Genomic DNA, 21,052 nt, shown 5'->3' with positions numbered 1-21,052 from the left:
CTTGCATGACTCTGTTTCCTAAAACCGTGCTGGTTTCTGCACATGAGCTTCTCAGAGTCTTGAAAGGTCATTAAGTCTGAACACAAAATATTTCCCATGATTCTACAACAAATTCATGACAGTGAAATTGGCCGGTAATTATGTGCATCAGATTTTCTGTCCTTTTTATAGATTGCTATGACCGGGGCCTTCTTCCAGTCCCGTGGAACTTTCCGCTGTTCCGATTATCTCCGACAGGTGATGGATAAGAATGGTGCTATATTTGTAGCATAGTCAATATATAATCTTATGGGGATACCGTCTGAGCCAGATGCCTTCCTGGCACCTTGGGATCTTAACTGTTTTACAATCCCAGATACACTAAACACTATGTCAGCCATCCTTGTGTTTCTTCAATAATTGAAAGAGGGAATGGTGCTGCAGTCCTATACCATAAACGAGTTTTTGAAAGCTAGGTTTAGAATTTTGGCCTTCTGTTTATCATCATCCATTACATTACCTGTACTGTCAGCAAGAGAAGGTATTGAATTATTTGTAGTGTTTATAGATTTTACACACGACCAATTTTTTTTTGGAGATAAAATATTGCTTTCAAATTCGTTAAAAGAATCCCTCATTGACCATTTAACAGCTGCTTTCATTTCACATAATTTCTGTTTGTCAACGGGGCAGTGACTACGTTTAAAACAACTGTGCAAAATTCTCTGCTTTCTCAGCAACTTCCTAATATGTTTGTTGTACCAAAGGGGGACAGGTGTAGTCTTTCGGCTCTGAGAGCCCACTGGAGCTCGCAGAACTGATTGGGCTACAACTGTTCTCGTAGTGGTTGCATAAGAAGAGGTCATAGCCACAGGATATAGGCGCTCAAATTTCTTCTTGGCCTCAGTGTAGGTCAGTTTGTCCAGGGTCTTGTATTACATGACTTTACTTTCTTGTTGTAAAATCCTGCAGTCCGGTGAGCAAGGGGAATGATGCTCTCCGCAGTTGACACAGATGGGAGGCGGGGCACATGGAGTACCGGGATGGGATGGACATCCACAATTTCGACATGTGATTGTGGGAAGTACAGTGGGAAGACATAAGTCCAAAATTCCAACACTTAAAGCACTGCATTGGGGGAGGGATATATGGCTTGATATCACAGCAGTAGACCATCACTTTGACTCTCTCAGGTAATGTGTCACCCTCGGAGGCCAAGATGAAGGCACTGGTGACAAACTGATTATCCCTCAGACCCCGATGGACGTGCTGAACTCCTCGCCACTCTAAGTTGGGCGCAGCAAGTCATCAGACTGCAAAAGAAGATCACTGTGAGATATAATACCCTGGACCATATTTATGCTCTTATGATGGTAACGGAAACATCCCCCAGCTTGTCACAAGCGAGTAATGCCGATGACTGGGCATAGGATGCTGTTTTTATCAAGACTGACTCTGACCGTATTTTGGACAAGACCTCCATCTCCTCAATCTTGTCCTCTAAAAACTGAGTCTTCGTCAAAACAAAGGAGTCCCCATCAGCTCTCATACATATGAGGTACCAGGGTGAATAAGGTTTGCTGCCATCGTTGTCCTGGCATTCCTCCCATGGAGTGGCCAAGGAGGGGAACAATTTAGGATCATACTTCCTTGCATTGCACTGAGACTTCGAATGCTTAGAGACTGTTGACCTTTGATCACCAGCAAGTTATGATGCGGCGCACATCATCGGCCCTGATGCCACCCACTCCGACCAGGGGCCCTCCCCACAGGTGCCATCCAGCCACAGCAAAGGCCACCTGGAAGGATGGCCATTACCGGGTGTCCCGATGCCCCAGGGTGACAGGCATCTATGCCTTGGCTTTCGTGGGGAGTTAATGGTGCAGGCATCAGCAGAGTGATCCCTGTGTAGTCAGGGGGCTACAACCAACAGGGTGGCCTCTCCACAACAAACTGACTACCGTACTGGTTATGAGATGCGAAGAATTCAACCGTCACTGTCAGCACAAAAAATGACACTGCATAGTGGGCGGAGGATATCACACCCAGGAAGAGGTCCTCACTCAAGAGATGGAGGGTGAGCCGGACTGCAATGCCACAACGAGAAAGTGGACTCAACATCTCAATGCGTAATGCACCATGTAAGGCGTCTTTACCCAATTGGCTCGCTCTTTGGGAAAATTTTGAAAAATGGAGGTCAAACCCTACAGGGGGCCATCACATAAAGGTCAAAAGGTGCGAGACTCCTTTTAGTCACCTCTTACGACGGGCAGGAATACCTCAGACCTATTCTAACCCCCGGGTCTGCAGGGGGGAATGGATTATTGGAAAAGAAATTCATTCAGGGTAGCTTCAAATTTTCACATTGCTCCTTAATTGTTCTGAGTTATATGCACAGAGTAAACCTTCCATTTTTATGCCGCTTTGTTTCTTCAATTGCATTGTGATTGATCATGAAGTTCTTTCTACTGCTAAATGGAATGGAATAAACTTCCTAATTTTTAACTTCTTAAAATGTCACTGTGCATATGGATACCTTAAATTCGGCTTGTTATCCGTAAGCTGAACCTGCCAATGCCAAAAAATAAAATTGTTGTGTTTTTAAAGTTTCTCACTACATATCACTCATTTATAATTTTCTACAATTTCCAACTAAATCAACTTGTTAAACGTACATTATATTTTTGCAAAATATCTTCATGGAATTATGAGGTGATGTGGGAACAATGTTAACTGACATAACATCAAACTGATGACAGATATTGTGCACTGAATTCAGTTGTAGCAAAAATAAGTAAATAAATAAATAAATAATAAAAAATACTGTGTGCAACTCTTTGTTAAGCATAACTGTGAATTTCTTCATGATAGGAATCAAAATCATGCTTACAGGTGAGATGTTTGTATCTGATGCCTTATTTTACTAACAGTTGCTGCCGCTGCTAATAAGGTGATCTTGTCAGTTGAGTGTTGATCCCATACACTTTAGGTATGAAACTTCTTTTCTTTTTGTGGTTCAATCTAAAGTACAGAGATCAAGAGCTCCACAAAGGGTATGTGTACCACTGATGATCAAAAAGTGACTTTAACAATTCCTAAACTTCATCCCATACTATTTGTTATCCTCAGCAACTGCCATTCAAGGACTCAAGTTTTCACAGGTCACTAATAAGGGATTCACTTCATAATTGCTCAGTAAGCTTTCAAATTTTTATATTTCCCACATGTGTGCACTATCCCACAAGTCGTCATCTTTTAAAGTATTTGCTCAATGTGTTACTTCTTGAAGTGCTACGTATGTCTTAGTGCCCAAAGTTCAATCTGTCTGAGAAACTGTAGACTGTTGGATCATGGATGTGTGTGTAAATTTTTAACTGCACCCACTGTGTAATATGTGTAAAATACTATGCAGTATGGTGCCATGGATGGAAATAAATTAAAACATCTCACAAACAATAATAAAGGACATGGTGGAAGGTTTGAGTATAAACAATTATTAAAGTTATCAACAATAATTAAATATTATACACAGGAAGTCACTTTATGAACCCAAGAAACCAAAAAGGCCATTATAATGTATATATGTCAATAATACCCTTCCTGTCACTCTGGACTGGAATTCCATTTCAAAGAGTGCAAAGACATTAAAATGCGGCCAGTTTACTTAACTCCACTTTCAAATCAGTTTCAAGTTAACCACCTAAGAGATATAATAGTGTTGTATGATATTACTGCTTGCCATCTAGGTGCCAGAGTGGTGTGCTAGTCAGAAGATGGGTGTGTGACATGTACTGCACAGAGAGAAAGATGTAGTGTCACCTGTGTGTTCTGTCTCTGCTCTGCACAGCACTTCCATCTGTTCTTTCCCCTAAGGCCAGCACCCCACATAGCACAGTGTTCATCACTATTAGCCACTGCTCTACTTCCTGTGTTCTTATGTGCACATAATTTCAACATGTATTCCTCTCATTACAAATGGCAGCAATGAACTGGACACCTGCATTTGATGAATTATTAACTACACTGTCTCATTTTTTTAACAGGCACTGGACAGAAGTTTGGAATATAAACCAAAGTCCAGTTATTGGGAAACACAATCTATGTATCTCCCCTCTTGTGGATCAAATTCTGATTGCATAAATACTAGTCATCACCAAGACTTACTTTGCCTGTCCAGTGTATTACATTGCCAAAACACACACACACACACACACACACACACACACACACACACACACACACACCACCTCAACTATGTTAGTGATGATGCATATCCCACTTGCTCAGGACTAGTATGTGGTTTATTAATATTGCAATATTATAAGTAGTGATCAGTTAGAATTACCTGTTTGAGAATCAAGAAATGGCATTCGCAGTCTTCTTTCGATACACAAGCGTGTATTATAAGTTGCCGAATTCTCAATTGTTTCTCTGTAAGTGGCATCATTGAAGAAGCTGCAAAAAAGATATAAGGTGAAAATTCACTAATAATTAAAGCATCAGTTTCGTTACAAAGTAGCTAACATGAATTTGGGAAACAGAAACTCAGACACAAAATAATAATTGCTTTAGCAGCTAAGTACTACTTTCCAAAGACAAACAACTTTTCTCTAAGAATCAGTATAGATTCAGAAAACAATCACTAATGAGAAACAAAGTTTGTTTTCTTCATATGTGACATCTTTCAAATATTAGATGCAACTGAACAGGTATATTCTGCATTCTTAGATTTCTGAAAGATAATGAATTTGTTGACTGCTATTAAAGATATTATCAGCTGCATGTTCTAAAACACTCATAATTCAAGAAATTTACTCATAGAACCTAATACATTTATAATGAGCAATCAATGTTCAGCACAATTGATGTTAACAGAGGAAGTGTGACAAGCAAATCATAATATGTCCACCAGCATTGTAAATATAGATACATGATTCATTAAGAAAGTTCTGCAGCACAATCAGAGTACCTGCTGACAGTACTGTTGTCTACGAGAAAGTACTGTCTTATAATTGTAATGAAAAGCATGACGACTTTGACTATATTTGCACTTGGTGCAACTGAATACCAAGTCTCTCTTAATGCATATAAATGCAAACATTGTCATATGTTGGTGCTTTATTAAACACCTTTCATTCAAAAGCTTTCAGTTATACAGCATCATTTTTATATTTCTTATTTTATCAGCAAAGTGTATATAAAATATCAACAAGAGAGAGTGTTAATTAAAATACATATATTTTGCAAACAAAGGCTTCTCACAATCACAATTTCAGTTTTCTCTAGAAGTGTGCAATCTATTTGTGAAGAAAATCATAGATACCATGAAAAAAGGCATAGCACTGAAGATCAGCAGTAAGTTTACTCTATAAACAAATAAGCTTTTCAGAATGGTGTTTAAGGTTAGTAACACACTGTGAGGAAAAGTGAAATGAATATCTATGAGTTTGTTCAGGTAGAAAGTAATTAATGGCCTGCTCTCTGTTTAAATCATTTCACACAGGATTTTCAATAAATAACATCCCTTTTCTTTTCTCTACATATATATAGAAAGAAACTTCCACATGGGAAAAATATATTAAAAACAAAGATTCCAAGACTTACCATACCAAGCGGGAAAGCGCCGGTAGATAGGCACAATGAATAAAACACACACACAGAATTTCGAGCTTTCGCAACCGGCGGCTGCTTCGTCAGGAAAGAGGGAAGGAAAAGGAAAGATGAAAGGATGTGGGTTTTAAGGGAGAGGGTAAGGAGTCATTCCAATCCTGGGAGCGGAAAGACTTACATTAGGGGGGAAAAAAGGATAGGTATATACTCGCGCGCGCACACACACACACACACACACACACAAGCAGCCATCAGGATAGTTACACACACACACACACACACACACACACACACACACACACACACACACACACACATCCATACATACACAGACACAAGCAGACATATTTAAAGGCAAAGAGTATGGGCAGAGATGTAAGTCAAGGCGGAAGTGTGGAGGCAAAGATGATGTTGAATGACAGGTGAGGTATGAGTGGCGGCAACTTAAAAATTAGCGGAGATTGAGACATGGTGGATAATGAGAAGAGAACATATATTGAAGGGCAAGTTCCCATCTCCAGAGTTCGGATAGGTTGGTGTTGGTGGGAAGTATCCAGATAACTCTGATGGTGTAACACTGTGCCAAGATGTGCTGGCCGTGCACCAAGGCATGTTTAGCCTCAGGGTGATCCTCATTACCAACAAATACTGTCTGCCTGTGTCCATTCATGCGAATGGACAGTTTGTTGCTGGTCATTCCCACATAGAAAGCGTCAGAGTGTAGGCAGGTCAGTTGGTAAATCACGTGGGTGCTTTCACACATGGCTCTGCCTTTGATCATGTACACCTTCCAGGTTACAGGACTGGAGTAGGTGGTGGTGGTGGGAGGGTGCATAGGACAGGTTTTACACCGGGGGCGGTTGCAAGTGGGGCACTTTTGGTGCTCTTCTGTGAGAGGTTCTGGGTTTGAGGGGATGAGGAAGTGGCTCTGGTTATCTGCTTCTGTACCAGGTCGGAAGGGTAGTTGCGGGATGCGAAAGCTGTTTTCAGGTTGTTGGTGTAATGGTCCAGGGATTCAGGACTGGAGCAGATTCATTTGCCACGAAGGCCTAGGCTGTAGGGAAGGGACCGTTTGATATGGAATGGGTGGCAGCTGTCATAATGGAGGTACTGTTGCTTGTTGGTGGGTTTGATGTGGACGGATGTGTCTGTGTATGTATGTATGGATGTGTGTGTGTGTGTGTGTGTGTGTGTGTGTGTGTGTGTGTGTGTGTGTGTGTGTGTGTGCGCGCGCGCGAATATATACCTATCCTTCTTTCCCCCTAAGGTAAGTCTTTCCGCTCCCGGAATTGGAATGACTCCTTACCCTCTCCCTTAAAACCCACATCCTTTCATCTTTCCTTTTCCTTCCCTCTTTCCTGACGAAGCAGCCACCGGTTGTGAAAGCTCGAAATTCTGTGTGTGTGTGTTTTATTCATTGTGCCTATCTACCGGCGCTTTCCCGCTTGGTAAGTCTTGGAATCTTTGTTTTTAATATATATTAATATATATTGTTCAAAACTTCACATACATGCAAATGAACATCAAATTTGAAGTATGTAAAAAGTTTTTAACACATGGCAGAATGAACCATCAAGATAACAGCCACACAAGACATGCATTACAAACAAGGTGCTGTAATTGAAATGGGTGTGTAAAAAGAAATCTTGATGAAAATCCATATAATTTTGAGTGCAGTGTACAGTAATAATGCAATTGATAGGAATACTGTTGTGCAATGGGTAACGAGAGATAAAGTGTCAGGAAGCGCAGAAACTGAACTCCTTGATTGGCCACCGTATAGCGCAGACCTGGCACCTTCAGATTTCCATCTACATCCACATGTACATCTACATGACTACTCTGCAATTCACATTTAAGTGCTTGGCAGAGGGTTCAGCGAACCACAATCATACTATCCCTCTACTATTCCACTCCCGAACAGCAAGCGGGAAAAACGAACACCTAATCCTTTCTGTTCGAGCTCTGATTTCTCTTATTTTATTTTGATGATCATTCCTACCTATGTAGGTTGGGCTCAACAAAATATTTTCGCATTCGGAAGAGAAAGTTGGTGACTGAAATTTCGTAAAAAGGTCTCGCCGCGACGAAAAACGTCTATGCTGTAATGACTTCCATCCCAACTCGTGTATCGTATCTGCCACACTCTCTCCCCTATAACGTGATAATACAAAACGAGCTGCCCTTTTTTGCACCCTTTCGATGCCCTCCGTCAATCCCACCTGGTAAGGATCCGACACCGCGCAGCAATATTCTAACAGAGGACGAATGAGTGTAGTGTAAGCTGTCTCTTTAGTGGACTTGTTGCATCTTCTAAGTGTCCTGCCAATGAAACGCAACCTTTGGCTCGCCTTCCCGACAATATTATCTATGTGGTCCTTCCAACTGAAGTTGTTTGTAATTTTAACACCCAGGTACTTAGTTGAATTGACAGCCTTGAGAATTGTACTATTTATCGAGTAATCGAATTCCAACGGATTTCTTTTGGAACTCATGTGGATCATCTCACACTTTTCGTTATTTAGCATCAACTGCCACCTGACACACCATACAGCAATCTTTTCTAAATCGCTTTGCAACTGATACTGGTCTTCGGATGACCTTACTAGACGGTAAATTACAGCATCATCTGCGAACAATCTAAGAGAACTGCTCAGATTGTCACCCAGGTCATTTATATAGATCAGGAACAGCAGAGGTCCCAGGACGCTTCCCTGGGGAACACCTGATATCACTTCAGTTTTACTCGATGATTTGCCGTCTATTACTACGAACTGCGACCTTCCTGACAGGAAATCACGAATCCAGTCGCACAACTGAGACGATACCCCATACCTCCGCAGCTTGATTAGAAGTCGCTTGTGAGGAACGGTGTCAAAAGCTTTCCGGAAATCTAGAAATACGGAATCAACTTGAGATCCCCTGTCGATAGCGGCCATTAATTCGTGCGAATAAAGAGCTAGCTGTGTTGCACAAGAGCGATGTTTTCTGAAGCCATGCTGATTATGTGTCAATAGATCGTTCCCTTCAAGGTGATTCATAATGACTGAATACAGTATATGCTCCAAAACCCTACTGCAGACCGACGTCAATGATATAGGTCTGTAGTTAAATGGATTACTCCTACTACCCTTCTTGAACACTGGTGCGACCTGCGCAATTTTCCAATCTGTAGGTACAGATCTATCGGTGAGCGAGCGGTTGTATATGAGTGCTAAGTAGGGAGCTATAGTATCAGCGTAATCTGAAAGGAACCTAATCGGTATACAATCTGGACCTGAAGACTTGCCTGTATCAAGCGATTTGAGTTGCTTCGCAACCCCTAAGGTATCTACTTCTAAGAAACTCATGCTAGCAGATGTTCGTGTTTCAAATTCTGGAATATTCCATTCGTCTTCCCTGGTGAAGGAATTTCGGAAAACTGCGTTCAATAACTCCGCTTTAGCGGCACAGTCGTCGATAACAGTACCATCGGCACTGCGCAGCGAAGGTATTGACTGCGTCTTGCCGCTTGTGTACTTTACATACGACCAGAATTTCTTAGGATTTTCTACCAAATTTCGAGACAATGTTTTGTTGTGGAACCTATTAAAGGCATCTCGCATCGAAGTACGTGCCAAATTTCGCGCGTCTGTAAGTTTTAGCCCATCTTCGGGATTTCGCGTTCTTCTGAACTTCGCATGCTTTTTCCGTTGCCTCTGCAACAGCGTTCAGACCTTTTTCGTGTACCACGGGGGATCCGTTCCATCTCTTACCAATTTATGAGGTATGAATATCTCAATTGCTGTTGCTACTATATCTTTGAATTTGAGCCACATCTCGTCTACATTCGCATAGTCAGTTCGGAAGGAATGGAAATTGTCTTTTAGGAAGGCTTCTAGTGACACTTTATCCGCTTTTTTAAATAAAATTATTTTGCGTTTGTTTCTGGTGGATTTGGAAGAAATGGTATTGAGCCTAGCTACAACGACCTTGTGATCACTAATCCCTGTATCAGTCATGATGCTCTCTATCAGCTCTGGATTGTTTGTGGCTAAGAGGTCAAGTGTGTTTTCGCAACCATTTACAATTCGCGTGGGTTCGTGGACTAACTGCTCGAAATAATTTTCGGAGAAAGCATTTAGGACAATCTCGGAAGATGTTTTCTGCCTACCACCGGTTTTGAACAAGTATTTTTGCCAACATACCGAGGGTAGGTTGAAGTCCCCACCAACTATAACCGTATGAGTGGGGTATTTATTTGTTACGAGACTCAAACTTTCTCTGAACTGTTCCGCAACTGTATCATCGGAGTCTGGGGGTCGGTAGAAGGAGCCAATTATTAACTTAATTCGGCTGTTAAGTATAACCTCCACCCATACCAATTCGCACGGAGTATCTACTTCGACTTCACTACAAGATAAACCACTACTGACAGACACAAACACTCCACCACCAATTCTGCCTAATCTATCTTTCCTGAACACCGTCTGAGACTTCGTAAAAATTTCTGCAGAACTTATTTCAGGCTTCAGCCAGCTTTCTGTACCTATAACGATTTCGGCTTCTGTGCTTTCTATTAGTGCTTGAAGCTCAGGGACTTTTCCAGCGCAACTACAACAATTTACAACTATAATTCCAACTGTTCCTTGATCCAAGCACGTCCTGTAATTGCCATGCACCCTTTGACATTGCAGCCCACCCCGTACTTTCCCGAGGCCTTCTAACCTAAAAAACCGCCCAGTCCACGCCACACAGCCTTTGCTACCCGTGTAGCCGCCAGCTGAGTGTAGTGAACTCCTGACCTATTCAGCGGAACCCGAAACCCCACCACCCTATGGCGCAAGTCAAGGAATCTGCAGCCAACAAGGTCGCAAAACCGTCTGAGCCTCTGATTCAGACACTCCACCCGGCTCTGCAGTCGGTTCTGTCAACGATGCTGCAGATGGTGAGCTCTGCCTTCATCTCGTAAACAAGACCAGCAGCCTTCACCAAATCAGATAGCCGCTGGAATCCACAGAGAATTTCCTCAGATCCAAAGCGACACACGTCATTAGTGCCAACATGTGCCACCACCTGCAGTTGGCTGCACCCTGTGCTCTTCATGGCATCCGGAAGGACCCTTTCCACATCAGGAATGACTCCTCCCGGAATGCACACGGAGTGCACACTGGATTTCTTCCCCTCCTTAGCCGCCGTATCCCTAAGGGGCCCCATTACGCGCCTAACATTGGAGCTCCCAACTACCAGTAAGCCCACCCTCTGCGATTGCCCGGACCTTGAAGGCTGAGAATGATCCTCTGAAACAGGGCAGGCAGCTGCATCTGGCTCAGCCAGAGACAGTGCCTGAAACCGGTTTGTCAGACGCACCGGGGAGGCTTTCTGATCAGCCTCCGGGGACATCTGTTTGCATCTCTTAAGGAATCTCAACACAGGACACGCTTTGAAGATAAGAACATAATTCATGAAGTGAAAACAGGGCTACAATCGCAGGAAAGAATTTTGCTAACAGGGAATACATGCTAACAACACAACACTTGTATAAGTCTGTAGAACATGATGGAGACACAATAGAATAATGGTAATGTAAAAAAATGCTGGTTAATATTAAACCCAAATTCTGTCTCTTTAAAAAAAAAAAATGGTCTTATACGAGAACTGTGGGGGATTATGTATCAAACAACTGTCAAAAATTTAGAAATAATTTTTGGTGTAGTCTTCAGTATGAAGATTGGTTTGATGCAGCTCTCCAGGCTGGTCTATCTCGTGCAAGTCTTTTCCTATAAGCATCCTACATCCACTTAAATCTTGGTCCACCTAGGCAAACTATACACTGACCATCCAACAATCCTCCCCCCCCCCCCCCCTTTACCAAATTACCAATTCAATGATGTTCAGGATGTGTCCTATCAACCTATTTCCATGTTTAGTTAAGTTGTGCCACATAGCTCTGCTCCCCCAATTTGATTAGTTATTAAAGCTATCCATCTAATCAACAAAATTCTTCTATAACACCACAATGGTCAGCACAGGATAACCTCAAAGAGGATCACAAGTCTGTCACCCCTAAAGCTAATACACATATTTGTGTCATTGATAGGTTTCAAAACTATCTGTTTTATGTGATTTTCCAATAATGTTATTAGAACAGTTCTGCAATAATTTTGGTTTTGTGTCATTTTTTGCAATCAATTATGGGGTGGCTGCTACCACTCCCATGTAGTATGGTATGAGTGAAAAGTATGTAAAAATGAAATGAGGTTAAGTATTCAATGTATCCCACTGAGAAACCTAGAGGTCGGAAAAAGTATTCAGCACCCACTTTTAGCTTACACTCTATACTTAATCCTGAGTAAACCATTTTGTATGAAACTCAATTTCTAATTAATTTCATATTACACAATCATTTGCATGATAAATCTAAATTAAGTGGAACAAGTAACTTTACATTCACATTGCCAATTACTTTGTAAATATGGCCACATGCTGACCATTATTATTATTATTATTATTATTATTATTATTATTATTATTATTATTAATAGCGAATGTCCCCATAGGAGAACGATAAGCAGGTGATTTATCAATATTTCTTTAGGTTCTTCTTGTTTTGCCAATATTTCTTCATTTTCTCCCCAAAGGCCTTCTTTCTTTCTTCAGTCCACTTTGGTCGGTATGGTTTTGGTGCCGTCTCTGAAGTAAACTTCCACTTGTCAATTTTGCTTCTGAATGTATCCCTGTCTGATGCGTCTGTTATGTCAGTTTTTGCTTTTGTCAAATCCTTCTTAACTTCAGTTACCCAGGGTATTGTTGCTTTAAGTGATGTCACATAGTCCAATAGACGTTTAGTTAACCTGTTTCCAGGTAATCTGTGTAGGTGTCCATAAAATTTCATTCGTCTCTTTCTGATGTCACTTTTGATATTTGATAGTTTTTCAGTTGTTTCGATGGTCTGCAGTCTGTATCCATCTTGTGTGTATCGTGGTCCCAGAATTTTCCTAATAATTTTTCTCTCTATTTTCTTAATATCTTGTAAATCTAGTTTTCTATTCAGTGAGAGCGTTTCACTTGCATATGTGACTGTAGGTTTGATAACTGTGTTGTAGTGTCTGATTTTAGTTCCTTTTGACAGGCATTTTTTGTTATATATGCTTTGAACAAGTCCGAATGCTTTCTTGAATTTCTGTACTCGGTTGTTTTGTGCTATTTTCTCGAGTCCTGTTGGTTCAATAACTTCACCGAGATACTTAAAGTGTTTGACTCTGTTGATTTCACCAAAATTTGTTTCCAGTTTCGGAATATCTAATTTGGAGCACATAAACTCAGTCTTCTCAAAGGAGATTTGCAAGCCAACCTTCTCTGCACATTCTTTAAGGATCTCAATTTGTATTATTGCAGTTTCTTCACTGTCAGTTATAATTGCTAGGTCATCTGCAAACGCTAAATATGGGATGTTCAATTTTCCTTTACCTCTTCCTAGTTCAATTGGTTTCCAGAAGTTTTGTTTCCTTAGTTCGATTTCCCATTCTTCCATTACTTTGTCTAAAACTATGTTGAATAATAGTGGCGAGTTCCCATCTCCTTGTCTTACCCCTGTTTTAATTAAGAATGGTTCCGAGATTTCGTCTATGAATTTAATTTTTGATTTGGTTTCTGTCAGTGTTTGTTCGATTAGTTTTCGGGTTTTGGTGTCTAGTCCACGTTCTTCGAGAATATTAAATAGAGACTGTCTGTCTATAGAGTCATATGCTTTTTTAAAATCAACAAATGTGCACACTATTGGTTTAGACCGGATTGCTTTCATTTTTAAAATAGCTTTAAGGTTAAAGATCTGTTCAGGGCATGATCTGTTAGGTCGAAAGCCTGCTTGGTAGTCTGAAATTGTATGTTCTAGTTGTTCTTGTGCCCTCTTTAGTAGACACGCGGATAAAATTTTATAAGTCACAGGTAAAAGTGAAATGCCTCTGTAGTTGTTTACGTCTGCTCTGTCTCCCTTTTTGTGCAGTGGATGAATTAGTGCACACTTCCAATCCTCTGGAATATTTTCTGTCTGCCAGATTTCTGTGATGATTTGGGTGATCTCTTTTAGGGAGTTTGGGCCAAGGTTCTTCAGTAGTTCAGCTACAATTCCATCCTCTCCTGATGACTTATTATTTTTGAGCTTCTTAATGTGGCTATATATTTCTTCCTGAGTTGGCGCTAGTGAACTTTCATTCGTGCATTCTGGTTGTAATCTGGAGAATCTTGTTTTCGGTTGTGGGCAGTTTAGAAGTTGTGAAAAGTATTTAGCTAGTTCTTGGCAATTTTCTTTGTTAGTTAATGCTAATTTTCCATTTTCTTTCCTGAAACAGAGGTTTCGTGGATTGTATCCTTTGACTTGATTTGCGAACATTTTGTAAAAATCTTGTGTGTTGTGGTTCCTGAAGTCTTCTTCTATTGAGTTTAGTTGTTCATGAAGATATTTTCTTTTAGTTTGCCTAAGTATTTTAGCTGTTTGCTTTCTCACTTCGAAAAATTTCTGTTGCGTGGTTTCTGATTTGTCACAATTGTAATTTAGGAAGGCAAGTCGTCTCTCTTCTATTGCATTATCACAATCTGAATTCCACCATGGGTGTTTGGATTTTTCTTTAATGGGATCAGTTCTCTCGCTTTCTGTACAATTTTTGTTTGGAAATCTCTCCAATTGTTTGCAGGTTGCTTTTCCCATACTTCTGTAATTTTTGATTCTTCGATTTTTTTCAGACCATTATTATTATTATTATTATTATTATTATTATTATTATTATTATTATTATTACTTTAAACGTACAGATGTGAGTTACTAATTCCTACCCACCATCTTTTACAAACTATAATAATAGACGTGTCACCAATATGATAAATGTACACAAGGTTTATTCATGTGTGCTGCTATAGCTCCGCAATCTATCCCTACAGCCTCACAGGGTTCTTATGGTGTGACAGCCCTCCAGCCACCACCCATGAATGAAGGTTTTGGTTTGGAACTGCAGGGATTGGATTTGTAGATATGGGTGTCAAACGAGTGCATCACAGCAATGGAGTAATTACGGGAAGTCGGTGAAACAGCTGCAAATCAAGTGCCGAAGTGGCAAACACCGATCAGAACGTTTCCTGTAGAATGTTCAAGAAAGTTGAGTAATTCCAAGAAAACAGGGAAATTTCAATGAAAATATATTTACTGAGATACAGTTTCCAAAACTGGGCAAAATAAAACTAATATAAACATGTGATTCTCATTTTACAAAACTTTCATTGTAGAACACGTAAATTTTACCATCAATTATTGCATTTTCTCTGCTGAACAAATACAATGGAACAGTGTATTATTGCAACCTTGTCCGTAGTCCAGTGGGCCTTTCTTGAGAGCACAAGACTCTTAAAAAGCAAGTCAGAAAGAAGTAGATTTGTTCATTAGAAGTTAATGTGGTGTGAATATTGTTTCAAAATTAATTATTTTGATTTCAGTATAAACTGTACCCGTGACTCAAAAACATCATTAAGTTTTCTTTACAAAAAGTACATTTATGGAGCTGTACAAGGAAACACTGTGAAAGTATGCTAGTTTACATGTAGCACTCAGCTGTTAAGTCCTTGGTAAAATTAAAGTATGTTAAGAATGAGATTTGTGTCACAGGCAGGACATTACACACTGCATTCTCTGCAAAGTCTCAAGCTATGTCAGACAATAGGTTAAGAGGAATATTGTTTTAGAATGAAGGTACACGTTTTGGGCACTTATTTTGCCCAACAGCATAATGAAAGATATTTTAATTTCAGATTACAATACATAGCAACAATGGCATCAAAGGCATCCAAAATTTTAGAGAAAAGTTGACGTATCAGCTGCATTAAGAAAATAAAGGAGGTGTGGTAAGAAAAGAAGGCAAATAATAAGAAAAAACAATGACTGACAACACAGCACTTCAAAATTAAAGAAACAGAATGAAATAGAACAAAGAACTGTTACAGAATGAAGAAGAAAGAACAGTCCTGTAACTCACTAGTTCAACCTTATAAGTCAGCAAGTTTACTAGGAAAGGCAGTCAGTAGAACAAAGACAGCTTTGCCCAAGAGTTCCAATAAAAGAAGAGTTGTGATGAAGTAGTTGTTACCAGAATATCCAGAAACTGATGCTGCTGCTGCTGCTGCTGCTTCCACAACAGAAATACCACTGTATGGAAATAAAGTTTGTATAAAGAACTTATTTCACAAGTACAAAATTTTTTCTCAAGAGATGACATCTCAAGATATCTTACAGAAAAAAGAGATTGTTTGGTTATTAGAGACATAATTACCAAAGAAAAGTGAATTGTGCAGAAAAGAATAATGCTGAAAACAGTTACAGAATCTATGAACTTTTTAAATCTGACTTTCTGCATCTTACAGCTGTGGCGAACAAAAGTCAATTTTATGATCTTTGACCCACACTTGTTTAACCAACATCTAAAATGCCACATAATGTCTGTATCTGTAAGTAACATTCCAATATGGAGTTTCTTGTAAAATGTTTAAGTGATGGATTTCCACATTTTCTAAATACTACCAAAACACTGGGTCCTAAGTTAGTTTGTACTACAGACTATGAAAAGTGTACGACACGAAATTGTGTTAATTGTAAGTTACAAGGCAGTATCGCAGTCTTATAGATGACAGTGACACATATTAAGAAGTATGTTGATGCAATGGAAAGGAGGCAAGGGAGGGCTGAAGATGTTACTGAAACAGGTCGTGTAAAAGATGTACTCTAGGAAATTGCACACCAGTTACCAGTGTTCACTTATCATTACATTTTGTGAAGCAAACACAATCATACCACTTCCAAGCATCAAAGTCATTCATAATACCAAATGCAGTAGTTCTGCAAATTGATTTTTCAGAAAGTTATACACTTACTATGCAGGACAAAATTCAGAGTGCACATTAGTCACATTGTCAAGTTATATATTCCGGAGGTAAAACAGTCCCCCATTCGGATCTCCGGGCGGGGACTACTCAAGAGGACGTCGTTATCAGGAGAAAGAAAACTGGCATTCTACGGATCGGAGCGTGGAATGTCAGATCCCTTAATCGGGCAGGTAGGTTAGAAAATTTAAAAAGGGAAATGGATAGGTTAAAGTTAGATATAGTGGGAATTAGTGAAGTTCAGTGGCAGGAGGAACAAGTGAATACATGGTTATAAATACAAAATCAAATACGGGTAATGCAGGAGTAGGTTTAATAATGAATAAAAAAATAGGAGTGCGGGTAAGCTACTACAAACAGCATAGTGAATGTATTATAGTGGCCAAGATAGACAAGAAGCCCATGCCTACAACAATAGTACAAGTTTATATGCCAACTAGCTCTGCAGATGACGAAGAAATTGAAGAAATGTATGATGAAATAAAAGAAATTATTCAGGTAGTGAAGGGAGACGAAAATTTGATAGTCATGGGTGACTGGAATTCGACAGTAGGGAAAGGGAGAGAAGAAAATATAGTAGGTGAATATGGATTGGGGCTAAGAAATGAAAGAGGAAGCCGTCTGGTAGAATTTTTCACAGAGCATAAATTAATCATAGCTAACATTTGGTTCAAGAATCATAAAAGAAGGTTGTATACATGGAAGAACCCAGCAGATACTAAAAGGTATCAGATAGATTATATAATGGTATGACAGAGATTTAGGAACCGGGTTTTAAATTGTAAGACATTTCCAGGAGCAGATGTGGACTCTGACCACAATCTATTGGTTATGAACTGTAGATTAAAACTGAAGAAATTGCAAAAAGGTGGGAATTTTTTAGGAGATGGGACCTGGATAAACTGACTAAACCAGAGGTTGTACAGAGTTTCAGGGACAGCATAAGGGAACAATTGACAGGAATGGAGGAAAGAAATACAGTAGAAGACGAATGGGAAGCTCTGAGGGATGAAGTAGTGAAGGCAGCAGAGGATCGAGTAGGTAAAAAGACAAGGACTAGTAGAAATCCTTGGGTAACAGAAGAAATATTGAATTTAATTGATGAAAGGAGAAAATATAAAAATGGAGTAAATGAAGCTGGCAAAAAGGAATACAAATATCTCAAAAATGAGATCAACAGGAAGTGCAAAATGGCTAAGCAGGCATGGCTAGAGGACAAATGTAAGGATGATAGATACTGCCTACAGGAAAATTAAAGAGATCTTTGGAGAAAAGAGAAGCACTTGTATGAATATCAAGAGCTCAGATGGAAACCCAGTTCTAAGCAAAGAAGGGAAAGCGGAAAGGTGGAAGGAGTATATAGAGGGTCTATACAAGGACGATGTACTTGAGGACAATATTATGGAAATGGAAGAGGATGTAGATGAAATGGGGGATACGATACTGCGTGAAGAGTTTGACAGAGCACTGAAAGACCTGAGTCAAAACAAGGCCCCGGGAGTAGATAACATTCTATTACAACTACTGACGGCCTTGGGAGAGCCAGTCCTCACAAAATTCTACTATCTGGTGAGCAAGATGTGCGAGACAGGTGAAATACCCTCAGACTTCAAGAAGAATATAATAATTTCAATCCCAAAGAAAGCAGGTGTTGACAGATGTGAAAATTACCGAACTATCAGTTTAATAAGTCACAGCTGCAGAATACTAACGCGAATTATTTACAGACAAATGGAAGAATTGGTAGAAGCCAACCTCAGGTAAGATCAGTTTGGATTCCATAGAAACACTGGAACACGTGAGGCAATACTGACCTTACGACTTATCTTAGAAGAAAGATTAAGGAAAGGGAAACCTATGTTTCTAGCATTTGTAGACTTAGAGAAAGCTTTTGACAATGTTGACTGGAATACTCTCATTCAAATTCTAAAGGTGGTAGGGGTAAAATACCGGGAGCGAAAGGCTATTTACAATTTGTACAGAAACCAGATGGCAGTTATAAGAGTCGAGGGACATGAATGGGAAGCAGTGGTTGGGAAGGGAGTGGGATAGGGTTGTAGCCTCTCCCCGATGTTATTCAATCTGTGTATTGAGCAAGCAGTGAAGGAAACAAAAGAAAAATTTGGAGTAGGAATTAAAATACACGGAGAAGAAATAAAAACTTTGAGGTTCGCCGATGACGACATAATTCTGTCAGAGACAGCAAAGGACTTGGAAGAGCAGTTGAACAGAATGGATAGTGTCTTGAAGGGAGGATATAAGATGAACATATTCAAAAGCAAAACAAGGGTAATGGAATGCAGTCGAATTAAGTCGGGTGATGCTGAGGGAATTAGATTAGAAAATGAGACACTTAAAGTAGTAAAGGAGTTTTGCTACTTGGGGAGCAAAATAACTGATAATGGTCGAAGTAGAGAAGATATAAAATGGAGACTGGCAATGGCAAGGAAAATGTTTCTGAAGAAGAGAAATTTATTAACATCGAGCATAGATTTAAGTGTCAGGAAGTCATTTCTGAAAGTATTTGTATGGAGTGTAGCCATGTATAGAAGTGTAATGTGGATTATAAATAGTTTGGACAAGAAGAGAACAGAAGCTTTCGAAATGTGGTGCTACAGAAGAATGTTGAAGATTAGGTGGGTAGATCACGTAACTAGTGAGGAAGTATTGAATAGGATTGGGGAGAAGAGAAATTTGTGGCACAACTTGACTAGAAGAAGGGACCGATTGGTAGGACATGTTCTGAGACATCGAGGGATCACCAATTTAGTACTGGAGGGCAGCGTGGAGGGTAAAAATCATAGAGGGAGACCAAGAGATGAATACACTAAGCAGATTCAGAAGGATGTAGGTTGCAGTAGGTACTGGGAGATGAAGGAGCTTGCACAGGACAGATTAGCATGGAGAGCTGCATCAAACCAGTCTGAGGACTGAAGACCACAACAACAACAACAACAACAACAACAACAACAACATATTTGCAGCAGTGGCATGGTTGGAGACTGGCTCTGAGTCTATGATAAATGTCAAGAACCAAATCATGGCAAGCACTAGGTTTGGACATTCTTATTAGAAGTAATAAAAATGTTGGAAATAGAGTTTCCACAAATTAATGAGCAACACATATTTTCCAATGGATGTGCTGGACACCTGAAAATTAATTCACACTTACAAATATGACATTTTTTGGCAACATGTTGGAGATTAGGTCTGTCGACTGGAGTTTTTTGTCACAGCACAAGTCAGAGGTGCTGTTGGTGGCATGGGTAAAGAAAGCACTCTGGAAGAGGGTGAAATCCAACAGTTTCAATGTACAAATTGCAGAGAACTTTGCTGAATATGACAAACACTGCATGAAGTCAATTAGAGTGATTTAAGTTCTCAAGGAAAGAACTGCAGAAAATGTTAAAATCCTGGAACAGAGATTGTCTGAAGTATGTCCTATTCCCGAGTTGCAGTCGTTACATTATTTTTCTTGTGTCAAAGAAGGTCTGCTTAAAGTTGGGGTAACGGCAAAATCAGAGTTGCAGTCTGTTGTTACATTGCCAGGATTAAAACAACAAGAAAATGATCAGTGTTGAAGATTTTGTGGAAGCTGTTCTTCCAGTGACGAGGACAAAATCTTGTCACACATTGCAGAAATTAAGTATGTAGATAATAAAAGTGTCACATTACTTTACATGGAAAGAAGTGGCACATTTTGGGTTTGGCCTGCAGTGTAGGATGAGTCTATTGAAGAAACATCTGTAGTGAAGAGAAAGTTGTGTATTACAACACTGGTGAACAACAGGAGGCAGTTCTCATTTGACTAGCATTTTTTTTAAAGTCTAGTTGAGTTTATTGTCTTTATTCTTTTTTCATGTTGTAGTTTAGCTTAAATAGTATGTATTTCATTGCATAATGTACTGTAATTTAATATTCAAAGCAAATCATACATCAGACACTTTGTCCTGTCTGTAACTACACAACAGATCATATATAGCATCCTACATTGGTGCAACTTAGTAATTCTTTTCTCGTAGCTATATATTTCTTTAATAGAATAATTTAAATTTTATTTGAATGTGGTTTGACGGAATTGTGGCCACTAACAGTGCAGAATTATTGTTCTGATGTCAGTTCCATGTCAATTTCTTGTCCCACCCATAACATCCGTTTTATTTGTTATACTGCAGACAATTCAATACGTGTATCTGAACACTGTATTTGTTACAATTAAAAAGAGTCATCTTGTTGCTTAAAACAGTAACTTTACTTCAAATAACTTACAATTCATAAATGTAAAACACAAAGATTTCTATTGCACATGTCCCACCAGAAATGCAGGAATTGCTCTGTTGTAGAACGTTGCACAATATTACATAATCTTCCAGAAGTTTTGACAGTGTTCTAAAATGTTACAGAACTTTTCCAGAGGTTTAAGGAAGTTCTAAAATATTCTCAAGTGTTTCAGAACACTGCCGAGTGTTCTAGATGATCCTGAATGTTCTTTAACATTTTCAAATGTCCTTGAATGTTTCAGAATGTTCTGAAATGGGATGTTTCTAGAATGACGGTTTCA

General features: G+C 39.5%; 1 protein-coding gene across 4 annotated transcripts in view; it reads right to left on the bottom strand.

Annotated features, from left to right (window-relative positions):
- LOC126334690 (zinc finger protein ubi-d4) overlaps positions 1-21,052 on the bottom strand; it is a 229,701-nt gene that overhangs the window by 192,148 nt on the left and 16,501 nt on the right. For all 4 annotated transcript variants that reach the window (XM_049997177.1, XM_049997179.1, XM_049997180.1 and 1 more), the window contains exon 2: positions 4,325-4,434. In XM_049997177.1, coding sequence (XP_049853134.1) covers positions 4,325-4,434 — 110 coding nt within the window. The remainder of the gene's footprint in view (positions 1-4,324; positions 4,435-21,052) is intronic.

The sequence above is a fragment of the Schistocerca gregaria genome, chromosome 2 (genome assembly GCF_023897955.1).
Source record: "Schistocerca gregaria isolate iqSchGreg1 chromosome 2, iqSchGreg1.2, whole genome shotgun sequence".
Lineage (NCBI taxonomy): Eukaryota > Metazoa > Arthropoda > Insecta > Orthoptera > Acrididae > Schistocerca > Schistocerca gregaria.
The sequence above is the reverse complement of the archived record's forward strand: the minus strand, read 5'-3'. Positions and strand labels throughout refer to the sequence as shown.